The 16,835-nt window shown below is 36.5% G+C and overlaps 1 protein-coding gene and 1 pseudogene across 1 annotated transcript; both read left to right on the plus strand.

Annotated features, from left to right (window-relative positions):
• The first annotated feature begins 3,056 nt into the window (after positions 1-3,056).
• Positions 3,057-4,906, plus strand: LOC149380926 (uncharacterized). Its single transcript, XM_089601637.1, has one exon. The coding sequence runs from the start codon at positions 3,205-3,207 to the stop codon at positions 4,531-4,533; it is 1,329 nt and encodes a 442-aa protein (XP_089457763.1). The 5' UTR covers positions 3,057-3,204; the 3' UTR covers positions 4,534-4,906.
• A 4,881-nt stretch (positions 4,907-9,787) lies between these two features.
• LOC149380927 (pathogenesis-related protein 1 pseudogene) lies at positions 9,788-10,619 on the plus strand (annotated as a pseudogene).
• The last annotated feature ends 6,216 nt before the right edge of the window (positions 10,620-16,835 follow it).

Here is a 16,835-nt window from a genome sequence, read left to right on the forward strand (position 1 = left end):
GAGCTAGTAGAAATGGGAAGAAGGAAAAAAAAGTCATAATTAAAATTTAAATCAGGTCAAAAATCCATTGCTAAATGTTTTGTGGGTGGAAAGTCCGATATTTCCTTACTTGAGGTTTACATTATGAAATATCTGTTTCGCATTTTAATCCTCTAGAGAGACTTAGGGCCTGTTTGTTTTTTAACTTGAAAACTGTTTTTGACTTTTCTAACCTGAACAGTTTTATGAAAAAACTGAATTCACTGTTTGTTTGATGATTCTCATAATACATCTCAAAAAGTTTTCAAACTATTTTATGTTTTAATGAAGAAAATCATAAAACAGTTTTTAGGTGTTTTCCAATATTTTCACTCAATTTTGTAACCTTTTTTTTTCTATCTCCTCTTGACATCTCATTCTCTCCTATCAACATCATTTCATTTTCCTCACTTTTGATTGTCAAATTTGTTTTTGTTTTTTTGAAAACTTAAGTTTTACAATTATGGCAAAGATTAAACAATCGAAACTCCATTTTACAAACTGTTAATTAGTCGTGATCCTCTCGTCGAGCACATAAGTTTTTACTATTTTTAGTCAACATTATGTTGGAATTGATCTAGGGTTTAAGAAAAAGTTTAACGCTTCGCAAAGCGGCGGAATTTTAAAAAATTTCTTTTCAAGTAAAAACGGTTTTTTACTAACCTAGACAAAGAGCAAGTACATATAAATAAAAACTATAATGAGCATAGAAGTTTACTAACCTTTCTTGAAGCTTGAACTTTAAGAAGCTTTTGGAAAGTTGCAACGCTCGTCTCCTCGCAGCACGTCTCTCTTTCTTTCCTCGGCACCTCGAGCAACCACGATAGTTTCTATCACTAAATCACTCGAAATAAAAGGAATCAGTGAGTGGGCACTTTTAAACACTACGACTTAAGAACGAGTCTTGAAGTCGCAGAGCTAAACTCTAGGTCAAATGAGGACCTAGGTGCCAAAACAATAAAACGAAATTGACTAGAGAGAGAGAGGAGAGGGGCGGCCAAAGTTCTAGAGAGAGAAACTCTCAAATCTCTAAAACTTGGAATGAATGAAAAGTGTGGAATGAGGCTCCTATTTATAGGAGAGGTCTCACCTTCAATAAGGTAGTTTCCTCTTCTATAGAATATCACATATTCATGAGCCAATTTCCCTTTTCCTTCAAAGAGTCACACGGCCAAGACTTGTCAAGCAAGTCCTTGGATTTGTTTCCTCTTTTATTTGCTTCTCTCTTGACTCTTTTGGGCGCCCACCTTGGTTTCCCCTTAGGGGAAATTTGTTTCCTCTTTTTCTTTTGGCAAGTATCTTCATACATTCATTCACAAAATATTCTCTCTTTATTTGGGTATGTTGGGCGCCTATACCATCTAGAAAAGGCTTCTAGAAGCTTTTCAATTTGTTCATGACAACATGAAAAAGGCCCATTAAGAATTTTCAATAAAATTCTTATGAAATGAAATTAATCCACAGGCCCAATTAATCATATTATGGCCGAGTGTTACTTGTCATCAAATGACCATGTCAAAAAATTTATTGACATTCATTTCATCTTATGTCTCAAAAGAAAAAAATATCATTTTGACAATTTTCGTTCTTGTTTTGACTTAGCTTCCAGTTTAACTATTCCTATTCGATGTGATTCGTGACAGTGACCTCATGGATCCAAATGAACAAAGCTTGAGCTAAAATACTTGGACTCAAAAGTTCACAAACCTTTTCCAAGTTTAGCTTAATGTCAACTGACTCCACTAAAGAGTTGACACTGAAAATCTCTCGGTTCAAATGAATTTATTTTCTACTCAAGAATTCAACCTAATTGTAATGAGCGGATCCACAGAATATTATCAGTGTTTACCCTTCATGAATATCATCAGCTAGTCGGAATTTACAAAATTACCATTTTACCCTTCTAGCTGTTATTTCCTCAACTCCTTTGTCGCTTGTGAATAAGTTAGAAACAATGTATTGACGAGGAGCTAACAAGTCACATTGTTTCATCCAAAAGAGTCAAGACTCAATTTGGACACTGACCAGTTTATTTATTCACACTCCAAGGAACAAAGCATGAGGTGATATACATTGCATTTCAGCAATCTTGTACATGAATAGGCCCTATTCGGAATCACATAGTGTACAAAGTTACTCATGACATTCTCACAACTTAGTACTTCACCAATAGGCCCTGTTCGGAATCACATAGTGAGTCCGAACTCTGACTTTCTCAAATGAGAATACTAAGGTGTGAAATGACATGTCTCATTTCAGGATTAAGGTAAGCACGATGCAATTCATACGTAGTGACTTCGAGACATAAGAGGTTAAATGGTTTGTTCTTTTCTTGTCTCTAGAAGTGCACTGGTCAATTCAGTACCTTCGGAAGATACCTAGAAGAACTATAGAGTCTCCAACTCTCAATGCCTCATAACCAGACATCATAGATTCTTCTAACAATCATACTGAGGTCAATAGTCCTTTGACCCTTAGATTGCGAATATATCGTTTTAAGCAAACTACGAAGAGTTTGTTCATGCAAATCTACATTTGTCTCTTCGTAAGTTGTTTAGTTTGTTTATGGACTAAAGACTAAGGTTTTATCATAAAGCTTCAAACAAGGAAGATTGAATGAACGTTTCAACTTTTTATTAATGAATAAGCAATTACAAGCAAGAGTCTTCATAAGACTTTATTACATTAAATTTATAATGTAAAGATTACAACTCTTCTTGTGGGCACCATTGACAACACATTAGGTATCATAATTTGATATTTGTTGTATTGACTACAAAGATAAACGGTGTTTTCCAATGAACTTGTGAACAATCATTATAACTAAAGGTACGACCATTATATTCACATCAAAGACTTTCAATTAGTATATATCTCGACGCCTAATTCTTATGTGAATTATTACACTATAATTACAATAAACTGAATAAAAAAAAACTTATTTGAAAACAACCGCAAAAAAAAAATAAATAAATAAATAAATTAGATTAGACTATATATAAAAACAAAAACAGTTTGAGTAACATGCCTTAAGGTCTCTTCTTTAATCTCCGTCATTCTAAATAAACACCTTGGAAAGAGAGGTATCATATGATTACGAGCATAGAACAGGATTTATTTTACAAATTACTTTCAAGCTCTTCGCTAGGGCTTTCGATTTCCGCAGTTACAGAGAGTTAGAGAGAAATGTTGAAGATCCATAAAATCGCTCCGAAAATGTACGGCGGTTTCTTCAGAGGAGAGCCTGGGATCCGCTACGGGGTCGGAGGTATGTCTTCGTGTAGTAACTTGAAAGAGAAAACCCAAAGTGATCGTGATCTTCAACGCGCTTTGGATTCCTTTGATAAAGTTCTCCGAATCCGTAATGTACCACCCGTCTTGCGTTTTAATAAATTGTTGAGCAAAATTGCAAAGCTGAAACAATACTCTGTAGTGATTTCCTTATATCGGAGAATGAGTTTGCGTCGAATCAAACCTGACGGGTTTACCCTCAGCATCGTGATGAACTGTTTCTGTCAACTGAAACACATGCGCTTTGGCTTGTCTGTTTTCGGGAGATACGTCAAGCTCGGCGTAAAACCTGACTTGGTGACCATGACCACTCTCGTAAACGGGTTTCTAATCGAGAATAAGGTTGCGGAGGCGAAAGAGTGCTTCGATAAATTGATCGCCGGTGGCTGTGACCCCGAAATCATTACCTTCAACAGACTGTTGAGTGGATTGTGTAAGATGGGCACCAGTGGTGAAGCTGTTCAGTCGATGAGAAACATAGAAAACTGTAGAAACTTCAAGCTGGATATAGTTTCGTACAACACGGTCATAGATGGTCTATGCAGAGATGGGTTGATTCCCGTTGCTCTGAATGTCTTCTCGGAAATGACGAGCAAAGGGATTGATACAGATTTTGTCACTTATAACACCCTGATCCATGGATTGTGCAGATTAGGTGATCTCAGTGAAGCCACGAGGCTGTTCGATGAAATGCTGAGTCGAAAGATCGCTCCCGATGTGCAAACTTACAGTATCTTGATCAACGGACATTGTAAAAAGGGCTCGGTTGTAGATGCACAGAAAATATATGAAGCCATGGTTCAACAAGGAATCCAGCCGAATGAGGTAACATATAATTCGTTGATCGATGGATACTGTAAAATCAAAGATTTGGAAGGTGCCAGGGATATCTTTAAGAGATTCGCATCGAATGGCTTGTGCCCTAATGTGAGGACATACACGATAATGATTGGCGGACTGCTTAGAGGAGGACTAGTTGATGATGCAGTGAAATTGTTCGATGAAATGGAAGAGAAAGGATGCCCTCGAAATTGTATTACTTACAATGTCATGATTCGAGGGTATGTCCTTAATCGCAAATTTTCACAAGCTGCTCAACTTACCAGAGAAATGGTCGGAAAGGGTTTCTCAGCAGATGTTTCAACTCGTAGGATTTTAGGAGATTTAATTTCTGATGGGAGGTTAACTTCTTCTCTCAGCCATCTAATTTCAAAGGATATATGATGTATGAGTATAATCGATCACGTTATGATTGGAAGGGTATTTTCATCGTTTAAAATGTAGCGCGATCTGTTGAGCTTTTGATATCTCATCCACTAATTGTTATGAGATTGAAGCTCTAAGTCGGATTAAAATTATGTGTTGCTGTATTGCTCTGAGAGGTGTTTATGATTAGAGTTTATTGTTACCTCTGGAGAACTAGGTCCACAAGATTCAACAATCTTTATATTCCACAATCTCTGTTTTTCAAAGTCATCTTGTCGATGATTCACAGAGCCGTAATTATGTGTGTGGTTACGCGAGGAATTACATTTCGTGATTTGATGGATACATTCATGCTAAGAAGAGCCAAAAGGAAATGCAGTACTTGTTCGAGAGCCCTAAGTAAGTAAACAAATAAAATAGATTCTAGTACCTTATAAATTAGAATTATGATCTCTAACACTGAGTTACTCATCTAATTACCTTTTTAACTTTTAAATCAAAAGCTTATATGTGAATCCAGCCACTTAACAAAAATGGTGACAATTGTCTACACATCTTCTTCGGATCATCCTACACTTAAAAAAATTGTCTACTGTTTGCGCTTTATTTAAAATTTCACTATTAAGGAAAATAATCTAAAAAAAATGTCAATCATTGAAAAAAAATAAAAAATAAAAATAAGAAAAAGCACTTTGTTTGGAAGGATTTAAATCAGCCACTATTTGTATTTGCATGGGCCCAGTGATCAAACTTACTTCTACGGGCCTAGTGATCGAACTTATTTGTTGTGGAATTTGCTACTGAAGTCACAACAACAGCACATTATTTTATTTGTATCACAAATGAGTCTAAATTGCATTCGTGTCTTTATTTTGCATATTTATCACCTATACAATGTCTTAATTACCCTTGTCACTGAAACACACAGTTAAATCTCTCCCTCTCATCGTCGCGAGATCTTCACACAAACACACAGATAACTTTTCTCTATAAGAATTTTCACAAACATTTGGTGCGCAATGGTGGATCGGAGAAGATGAGCCGATCATGCCTGGGAGCGGTGGTGATGGCGGCTCTGGCGGCGTCGATGGTGGTCCTTCCGTTGGTGTTGCCGCCGCTTTCTCGCCGCCATTGATGCTTCTCTTCTTCCCCGTCGGAAAACAATCACTCCTTCGTCCTCTTCTTCCCCGATTCCTTCTCGATCTGGCTCCCGAGCCTCGCCGTCGACCACAGCCCCGACGGCCTCGCGTTCTCCATCGCCGGTGGTCTCCGTCGGAACCAGCCTCTTCCTCGCCGACGACGACGATCGGAGAATCTTCTTCTGCAAACTCCCGATTCATTCTCGATCTGCCTCCCGAGCCTCGCCGTCGACCACAGCCCCGACGGCCTCGCGTTCTCGTCGCTGTCGCCGGTGGTCTCCGCCGGAACCAGCCTCTTCCTTGCCGACGACGCCGATCGGAGAATCCTCTTCTCCAAACTTATGATTCTTTCTCGATCTGCCTCTCGAGCCTCACCGTCGACCACAGCCCCGACGGCCTCGCGTTCTCTTCGCCGTTGCCGGTGGTCTCCGGCGGAACCAGCCTCTTCCTCGCCGACGACGAACTCACAATTGCCGCCTTCGCCGGAGTTTGGGATCGCGGAGATTCTCCGGATCCGGTGGTGGTGCTCGCCGGAGCAGGCGATTTGGCTAACAGAGAAGCCATGGACGAATCGGCGGAGTGGAGACTCAGGTTCGACGAGGAAGCCAAGAAAGCTCTTCGGTGCTTTATTGGCACTCATATCTATTTCTTTAAAATATATATATTTTGTGTTGTTAGTCCATTTCAAACTGTTTGAAATTTGTTCATTGAGTCTACATTATAGTGTTTAAATAAATCTATATTAGTCCCTTATGAATTTTTATGTAATTTGACACGCGAGTCTACTTTGGTTATGAAAATATTCCATTGAGTCTACTTTGTTCAGATACTTGATTGGCATTCATATCTATTACTTTAAAATATATATATTTTGTGTTGTTAGTCCATTTCAAACTGTTTGAAATTTGTTTCTTGAGTCTACTTTTTGGTGTTTAAATAAATCTACATTCGTCCCTTATGAATTTTTATGTAGTTTGATACGTGAGTCTACTTTTATTATGAAAATATTACATTGAGTCTACTTTCTTCATATTCTTGATTGGCATTCATATCTATTAGTTTAAAACATATATATTTTGTGTTGTTAATCCACTTCAAACTGTTTGAAATTTGTTCATTGAGTCTACTTTTTGATGTTTAAATAAATCTATATTAGTCCCTTATGAATTTTTATGTAATTTGATACGTGAGTGTACTTTGGTTAAGAAAATATTCCATTGAGTCTACCTTATTCAGATGCTCGATTGACATTCATATCTATGAGTCTACTTTGGTTATGAAAAAATACCGTTGTGTCTACATTGATCATATGTCCAAAATCTAGCCAGAACTCCTAGCATCATACTTTTCATGCAAAATATATATTCAACATTCAGCTATAGTCCACCAAATTGTTCAAACCGAAAATCGTCTTTCTCTCTGTCTCCTTCTTTCATCTTTATTGCTGCCATTCTCTTCATTTCTTCATTCTTCTCTTTCGTCACGGAGATTGTGATATGTATTATTTTTTTTTTTATAAGATAATTCGAGTATAGTTTTCCAAATTTTTTCTATTCTGGGTTTCCTTAAAGATTTTGTGACTTCGTCGAAGTTGTCATAAAATCTTTAAATGAAACTCTAGATTTGTTGAAGATTTTGTGTCAAGTTATGTGTTCATACTTGTTAAAAAAAAACTGTATTTTGTAATATGTTTGTCACAAAATAAAATATATTGCCCAAAAAATTATTATTATCATTGCAATTATCTTTTATTACTTAATGATGAAATGTGTACACAGTTTTATTACTTTAATTTGAAAGCTTTGTTTTGTTTTATATTAACATTCAACAAATTACATTTTTATTTCACTTTGATAATGCATACTCGTATATATATGTCCAAGTTCTTCGCCCGATATTTCATACTCATATGACATGTGGACACTAGAAGTGTAAACAACACAATGTAGGATTATTTTATTTTTTAAATATAGATAATATATACACGATTTTGAAAGTTTAAATAACCATTACAAACGCATAGATGGTAGTCGCAATGATAAATTAATCAAAAGAGAACTGATCGATATTTTGGAATATATCAAGGAGCATGAGTGTTCTCATTATTTCTCCTTTTTAATATAAAACATAAGCCACGACGACGAAAATAGCATCCGGTGACTATTTTCTGTAAAAAAAAAAAAAAAAAAAAAAAATTAATATCAGTCGCTAAATTTTTCAACTTTTATAAACAACCGTTTTAATTTGTGAAGTGTCAATTTTACCGTTAATAACTCTTAATCAAATTTTCAATAATCATTAACTAGATTTCAATAACTGTCAACTAAATTTCAGTATACCAATATTTTGAACAAGATTTTAATAATCGTTAACCAGATTTCAATAATTATTAGGGTTATATAGGTGTATAGCCATTTTTATTATACGGGATTTAAATTTAGCCAGCCTTTTGCTAATTTTTAGGAAATAACCACACCCACCAATTTACAAAAGGTAAAAAGACCAAACCGGCCTCAGTGTCAAATTCTCGCTCATTATTTTCAGCCCATTAATTAAAATGAAAATCAAATATTAGGTCATAATTTCTTGCACAAATCAAGGGACCATCATTAACAAACGTAATTAAGCATCACGCACTACAAATTCCATTCAAAACACACGCACCACAAATTCATCGAGATGCTCCCTCACCGACAGGAGCACCACGAATCTTTTCTTCTTCTGTCATCTTCTTTCTTCTCCGGGGAGGCAACGAGAAGAAAGAAGACGACAGAAGAAGAAAATATTCGTTTAAAAGAGGAGAAATTGGGCGGTGCAGAGTGAGGCTCGTTGACTTTGTCCACGCCGTGATGTCGGCCATGGTGTTCTCCGTCGTGGCCATGTTCGATCAGAGCGATGTTCGACCAGAGATCTAAATAGCCATTAATTTTTTTTTTCTTTTTTCTTTTGCATAAAGGAAAATATGAGTATTGATGAAGAATTGAGAAATAAGAACTCAATATTTTATTTTTTATTAATGAAGAATTTGGATTACATAATTTCTTGTATTATGATTATCCTTCATTTTTTTTTCTCTCTTCTTCTTCTTCTTCTTTTTCATCTGAATTGCTGGTGGTTTTGAGTGTATGAGATTTGTTTCAGTGATTGTGAATTTGCTGAGATTTTGGTTCTGGTAAATACTTATCCAGTATTGTAAATACAACATTGATTTACAGTTAATACCAATTGTTTCATCGTAAATGCATTGTAAATACAAAGCATATTTACAGTTAATACCAATTGTTTCATCGAGGATGATTCGCTGTTTTGAATCAAATAATATTCAGTAAATAAAAGAATATATTTAGTGATTTTATTCCATAATTAATAGCCACGAAAATAGAAACAAACTTAGCTAAAGTCACCGCATATCTCACGTCCATAAAATCCTGAAATACACGTTAAAAACTCTTTCCAAATCGGAAAGATTCAAATTTAAAATAAAAAAAAATATCTTAAATTAGTCAGCTTAATTAATAAGGATAAACGTGTAAAAAAATTCAATTAATAAGCTGCCATGTAAGCAAGCTGGCTATTTACAGAAAATTAATGAAAGGTTGGCTAAACTCAAATTGCTAACCTTAATGATGGCTATGTAACCAATTTTTTGTAATTATTAACTAAATTTTAATAATCGTTAATCAAATTTCAATAAGTGTTGTCTAGATTTCAATAACTTTTGACCAAATTTCAAAAACATGAAAGATATTTTTGTTCGGAGAAAAAAAAAATGGTTACCGTCGAAATCGTTTGAATAGATATGTTAAAACCGTTACAGCCCGATTGTGTAATTTTTCCTAACATATAGCAGCCTCAGTTGCATCTTTAATTTCAACAAAGAAAAGAAACACGCGCACATGTTAAATCTACAGTACAGCCGTCGTAAAAGTCCTTTTGGTTTTTGTCTGATGATCACCATCGACATACACATATATTTATTTAGGATAAGGAGTAATGATGGAAAGATAAACATAAAATAAGAACTTTAATGACGGCTACACTGTAGATTTTCCTACTTGTCAATAATCACAATAAACTTAAATAAAACGTAATCATAGTTTCTTCCAATAAGTGTTGCAAATTACAGCACTACCAAAAGTATATTTTCACGTCATTATTGTGGCGGCTTTGGGATATATATATATATATAACGTGTTCTAAAGGCATATATATCCATCTCCACATCAAAGCATGACTAAAATGGGAGGGCTCAGAATTTCGGTTGCAGTGACGATGACAACCATTTTGGCGGTGGGTCTGGTCCTAATCGGGCGGTGTGACGCGCAGGACTCGGCGTGGGACTTCGTGACGGCACACAACAAGGCTCGGGCAGAGGTGGGAGTGGGGCCGATGTGGTGGGACGAGAGCGTGGCGGCTTATGCGAGGAACTACGCCAACACGCGCAGGGGCGACTGCGCTCTGATCCACTCCCAAGGGAAGTTTGGGGAGAACATCGCGATGAGCACCGGGGACTTTTCGGGGACTTCTGCGGTGGCCATGTGGGTGTCAGAGAAATCCATCTACGACTACAATTCCAACACGTGCCTCGGGGGAAACCAATGGGCTTGCTTGCACTACACGCAAGTCGTGTGGCGCGACTCCACTCGCTTGGGCTGCGCTAAGGTGCGGTGCAGCTCCGGCGGAACTTTCATAATCTGCAGCTACGATCCCCCGGGGAACTACGAAGGCAGGCGCCCTTTCAAGATGCTCGCCGGTGGCGTTTCCAGCGCTTAATATCTCTCTCTCTCTCTCATAGTTTTCAGCGCCCTTTCATAGTTTGTGCTTGTTTCGTGTGTCTTTGCGTGTTTAATAAGATCATGTGGAAGTTTGTTTGTTTGTTTTTAATACAGTATGTTTGGTACCGTAATGTTGCATATGGGATGGAAATCTACGAGAAAAATTGAAAAAGTGAAGCATAAAAAATCACTTGAGCACTTGACAGTGAATAACTATAGTAAATAATTACGGTAATTGGGTTTTGAACCCTCCTGATTGTATTCTGAAGGTAAAAAGCGCCGACTCTTACCGCACTCTAAAAGAGCTAATAAAAATCAATTATGTCCCTAAAAAAAAGTAAATAATAAAAATATTATATGATAAATAAATATAGTAAATAAAATGATAAATAAGTTTAGTGAGAATTTAGAAAAGAAAATGTGAGAATTTATAGAGAAACTTATATCTATATAAAAAAATAAACAAAATGAAAAATGATATGAAGTAGCCATTTCAAACTATGACTTTTGCAAAATAGCCATAGTTTCTTTAGCTATAGCAAAATAGCCAATTGAGAGTAATACGACTTTTAATCCTGCCTCAATTAATTTTAATCCAGCCTTCATAAAACTTACATTCTGTCTTTATAGTTCATTGGGATTAAATTTAATCCAGCCTAGATTAAGGGCCGGCTAAAGAACTAGCCAAAATGACACCCCTACTTTAAAGTTATAGCCAAACTATTAACATATTTAAGAAAATAGCCAATTTATCATGACAACATTCCAATATTCCAATTATACCCTTAGGTTAATATTATTAACTATAATAGTAAATAATATCATTCATAACAAAAAAATTAGTAAATCTAATTAACAATAACAAAAACTACATTAAATCTTATTTGTCGTAACAAGAATAATAGTAAATCTTATTTACTGTAACAAGAACAATAGTAAATCTTATTTACCGTTACAAGAAAACAATAAATTTTATTTACCGTAATAAGAAGAACAGTAAATCTTATTTACCATAACAAGAACAAAAGTAAATTTTATTTACCGCAACATTTTGTAGTTAATCTAACGGGAAAAATATCAGAGATGAGGACTAGTTAATCTAACAGTAAATACGATTTACTAATTATTTCCGTGAACAATCGAGGACTAACAATCTGACAGTAAATCATATTAACCATTGAGTAAATCATTCGTTTCTATGGTAAATATGACTAGTTAATCTAACAGTAAATACGATTTACTAATTATTTCCGTGAACAATCGAGGACTAACAATCCGACAGTAAATCATATTAACCATTGAGTAAATCATTCGTTTCTATGGTAAATATGACTAGTTAATCTAACAGTAAATACGATTTACTAATTATTTCCGTGAACAATCGAGGACTAACAATCCGACAGTAAATCATATTAACCATTGAGTAAATTATTCGTTTCTATGGTAAATATGACTAGTTAATCTAACAGTAAATACGATTTACTAATTATTTCCGTGAACAATCGAGGACTAAAAATCCGACAGTAAATCATATTAATCATTGAGTAAATCATTCGTTTCTATGGTAAATATAACAGTAAATCCGATTTACTGTTATATCGCTCTTCTCATAATTTTATCATGAAAATCGACGGTGCCGAAAAAAAGGTCAATGATAAATTATTTATATCAGAACACAAGACTTTTCAACGCAGGTACTCATAGTAGAACTTAAACAAGCATCTGGAACAGAAAAAAAAACATTTGAAGCTACATTCTTAGCAGACACTAATACTGATTCAACAGAGTGGAATTCTAAACATCAATCTGAGCCAATTCGATAGCAAATTTAAACATCAATACTAAATTTTCTATCTATATATAGAGAGATATGTATGTGCAAACAAGCCTTTTCTTTTACCCATAGCCAAGCTCGCCCATGACAGTCCTTCCAACATATTTGGCGCCATTCTCCAGCATCGCCGTCATAGCTATCGCCGTCTTTTCCGCCACCTGGTGACTCCGCCGCCAGTCCCGGCTCCCGAAACCGGTCAAGTAATCCTTCACCTTAAAGCTGTTAAACGTTTCAAAACCCTAAGCACCAAAAAAACAAATCAAAGAGAGAAGAGCTCGAGATCAGATTTCCAGAGAAGTAGAACCAGAGATGTTGGAGATGGCGAACGTAAGGCCGGCGAGGGAAAGCGCGGTGGCGGGAGGCGGCGGCTGAGGAAACGGAAGGAGCTCGAATCTCTCGACAAATGCTCCGAAATCCACTCTGTGGATCGGATTAATTACTCCGGCTCTTCTTCTCCGGCGATTTTCGGCGGCTGCGATGATGACGACGATCCCGGCGACGCCTACCCCGACGGCGATCCAGGTCTTAGGGTTGGAAGACGCGCTGGCCTTTGCGAGCTAGAGAGGACGCGATGCCCGGCGTGGGGATGGAGTTCGCTGAACAGCTCTGAGATGGATTCTTTCAGCTACGAACAGCTCTGAGACCGATGGCACGAGTCTCATCGGAGACCGAACACGATTCCGAAAGTGAAGCTATCAGAGATCGCGATGAGTATATGCGGTTCGTGTTCGTCGCGTTAGGACCACCATTATCGCCGCGGAGAAGATCGTCGCCGGGATCGAAAAGATCGCCATTTAATTTGGGTCAGAGCTCATAGTTGAAAAAGAAGATCGATTCAGAGAGAAAGATGATAGTTTGGATATTGAGGAAGGGTATTTTTGTTACTTTGTCTAATATGGGGCTATTTGCCTAATAAACTGATACTTGGGCTAATATTTTAGAACACCTCTCCTCAAGTGGCTATTTCTTTACAAATCTCCTAAATTAATCTTACTTGAGCTAGTTTGTTTATAGTTGACAAACTATGGCTATTTTGCAAAAGCTTAAGTTCTATTTGGCTATATAGCCGTTTAACCCTAAATAAAAATATTCGTAAAATAATAAATTTGATACGTAATATAAATATAATAAAAAAAAATAAAGAAATATATTTTGAGATATAAATGATAAAATTTATAATTATGAATAAATTTAACGTTTGAAAATATAGGAAATAAATGATGCGGATTTAGAGAGGAAATTCAGAACATTTAGTGAGAATGGTGTAAAAAATATAAAAGTTGAGTTGTTATTAGAATAAATGACATATTTTTCCCCTGAATTATAGTCTTTGTAACAATTTGCCCCTTATAATATAAAAACTCGATATTTACTCCTCAATATCATGTTTCGTATCATTATAGTCATTCTGTTAATTATAAAATCAATCTGTCAGTTAAATATGCGTCCTTTTATCACATGATATAGAAATTTATCAAAATGCCATTTATCGTTTAAAAGAAATGAAAAAATAAAAATAAAATAATCAAATAATATCTCATCTCCACTACCTCACACTCTCTCTCTCTCTCTCTCTCTCTCTCTCTCTCTCTCTCTCTCTCTCTCTCTCATCTGTGCGTAGAAGCAGACATGGTACAGCTGAAGCGAAGATGGGCGTACGAATCTCAACCACGAAGACGAACCAGAGCCCCTTTTGGAGAGACTGTTTTACCTCCAGACCAATTTTAATTTATAAACTTCGGAGCTAGTCTCTGGCTAAAAAAAAGCTCCAAACAAGCTTCAATGGCGAATCCCCTTCGCCAAAAAAAAAATTCAACCAACATTGGTTCGACACCTCCTGGAATTGGCACCGCAGCTCGGGAGCGGAGAACTCGACGGCGACGATCCACATCGCAATGACGCTGGACGCCACGTACATCCGCGGATCCGTCGCCGACGTGCTCTCGGTCCTCCATGATATCATCCTCTGTCCGTCGCCGCGTCCTGCCCTGCCTCCGTCCGCCGCGTCATCTACACCGGCGTCATGGTTCGACGATGTGGATGCCGTTGAGCACCGCTGGAACCAGCACGGCCTCGACAGATTTGACTCCGACCAGTCTCGCAGAGTCGAGAGGATTCTGATGCTTAAGTTATGTGATTGAAGACAAAGAAGACGCCAGGGAGAGAGATCTGAACTTTGCTATAGGAGTGAGATTTTGTATTCACAGTGATGTTTATTCAATAAATGGAATCGCATATGTAAATTAGTGTATTTAAAAAACAAAAACTATTTAAATTAGCGTATAAGTAGACAGTGTGTGGTGTGTTTGTCTATATGTACATATTAATATATTTGAATAATATAAACGGAAAGAAAATATTATATTGTATTTGTGTGTGTCTGTATATGTATGTACTATGTATAAGAAAATATTGTATTGATTTGTGTTTGTGGTTTACGGAGAGAGATCTTAAAAAAACTAATAAAAATGATAATTTTACCAAAATGTCCTTAATTTTATTGTCACGTGAGAAACACATGGTCAGTTTGACTGACGGTTTGATTTTACAATAGACGGAATGATTATAATAATACGAAATACGATATTGAGGGGCAAAAATCGAGTTTTTATATCACAGGGGCAAGTTGTTACAAGGGCTTTAATTCAAGGGGGAAACATGTCATTTATTCTTGTTATTACAAGCAAATGAGATAAAAAAATAATAATAATAATAATAAAAATAAAATAAAAATAAAAAAATAAAAAAAGAGTAAAATGTGAAAGAGCTCTTTCTTTTTTCTTTTAAAACAAATTAGTTCCGACTAACCAATCAACGATCTCTTTTAAGATTCTAGCATAATGTTGAATATGTGAACCCAAGTGAAGTCACCTGGACGGCCCAGGCCCATTGCACAGGTCTGACTAGACGACAACCATTTCTGGTAAAGAAGTGAGCCATACAACAAGGCATATGACTTAGCCAATGATTTTATGAGATTGTCTTTCCACGGTTAGTCAGTTAAAATAGACTACGATCATCATTTTTATGAGGTATATTAGACTCCATTCGAATTCAAAACTGTAGTGATTAGTTTTATATCGACTACAGACAACATAAAAAAGTAGTATAAATAAAAAAAATATAAACATTCACCAAAATTTTCAGTAAACTTAAGTTTTGAAAAAGATGGAAATTTTTCCTCATCTATTTCACATTCCTCTATTTCACTTTGGTGGTACGAAGGAATTACCAAAATATTTAATCGACTATTTAAAAAAAATTTCTCTCACATTTTGATTTCTCAATTCACCATTTGAAACCGAAACCTCTGTTTTTTTTCCTTATTTTGTTTTACTTTCTTTTCTCCTTCTCTGGTCGTCGGACCCAAGAACTATAGTACTAAGCAATATGCTGAGTAGTGGACAAACGAGCAACAACAAAGGGACTGTCTACAAAAAAGAACTCCCACATCGAGACAAAATAAGGAACCATTTTTGTTAAGGCTCAAGGTTAGAGTATAACCATGAAAAAGAGAATTAACTTTCAAAGCTAAATTTCAATCAAAGTTCTAGGATCAGTCATGTTTTATATTTCCTCTTCTATGTTGTACAAAAAAAAAGAACGAAACTTCAAATCTTTTACTCCTGGTCAGTGGCATTCTAACACTGGCTGTTCAAGACACATGACTCATAAGAAGGTCATTTGGAAGGGCATGTTGATGAAAGCCGCTGAGCGAGGTTTCATCGTCGAGTCGTATTAAGGATCTCTCTTAGTTTAGTCAGCCACGTGGCTTTTACTTACTGGTCATTGTAATTTCCTTTTGCCTAGTAGACTATAAATAGTCCACGTCAGTATTGTATCATTTAGCTTGATTCAAATATATTGAGAACCGCCAAATTCTCTCTCTCTCTCTCTCTCTCTCTCTCTCTCTCTCTAAATCTTTTCATGGTATCAGAGCCCTAAATCCGGCTTCGGAAAGGGAATCTCGATCATGGCGGCGAATTCAACCACAGATCTCGGCGATTCGTCGCTTACGATGAATCATACCAGAAACGCACCAGTAATCTTCAACAATTCCATCGAAACCAAGCTCGACATCAACAATTTCCTAGTGTGGCATAAACAAGTGCTCGCGACTGTCAGAGGACACGATCTAGAAGATTTCCTTCTAGGCACTGGTGTTCCGGTGAAGTACGCTGAGCTCGGGGATGAAGAACTCGAGAGGATGAGTCCTGAGTATAAACTCTGGCAGCGACAAGATCAGCTTCTTGTTTCATGGCTATTTTCTTCAATGACTGAAGGAGTTCTAGCGCGAATAGTGAAATGTGAATCAGCTTCACAAGCGTGGAGCACAATCCAGATCTACTTTGCGGCTCAAATTCGAGCTAAGGTTTCGCAATTCAAGTCTCAACTTCAGTGAACAAAGAAAAATGATCTCACGATGAACGAGTACCTGTTGAAGATTAGGAAGCTAGTCGATCTACTGAACCTGGTTGGAAATGAAATTTCTGTCAAGGATCATGTCGAAGCCATCTGTGAAGGTCTATTTGAGGAATATGAGACTTTTGTTGTATCTAAAATAGCTAGAAA

This window comes from Urtica dioica, chromosome 11 (assembly GCF_054948205.1).
Source record: "Urtica dioica subsp. dioica isolate 48M chromosome 11, U.dioica_male_clone48M_v1_H2, whole genome shotgun sequence".
Classification (NCBI taxonomy): domain Eukaryota; kingdom Viridiplantae; phylum Streptophyta; class Magnoliopsida; order Rosales; family Urticaceae; genus Urtica; species Urtica dioica.

Coding starts and splice junctions, on each gene's coding strand:
- LOC149380926 (XM_089601637.1), top strand. CDS start 3,205: ATGTTGAAGATCCATAAAATCGCTCCGAAAATGTACGGCGGTTTCTTC.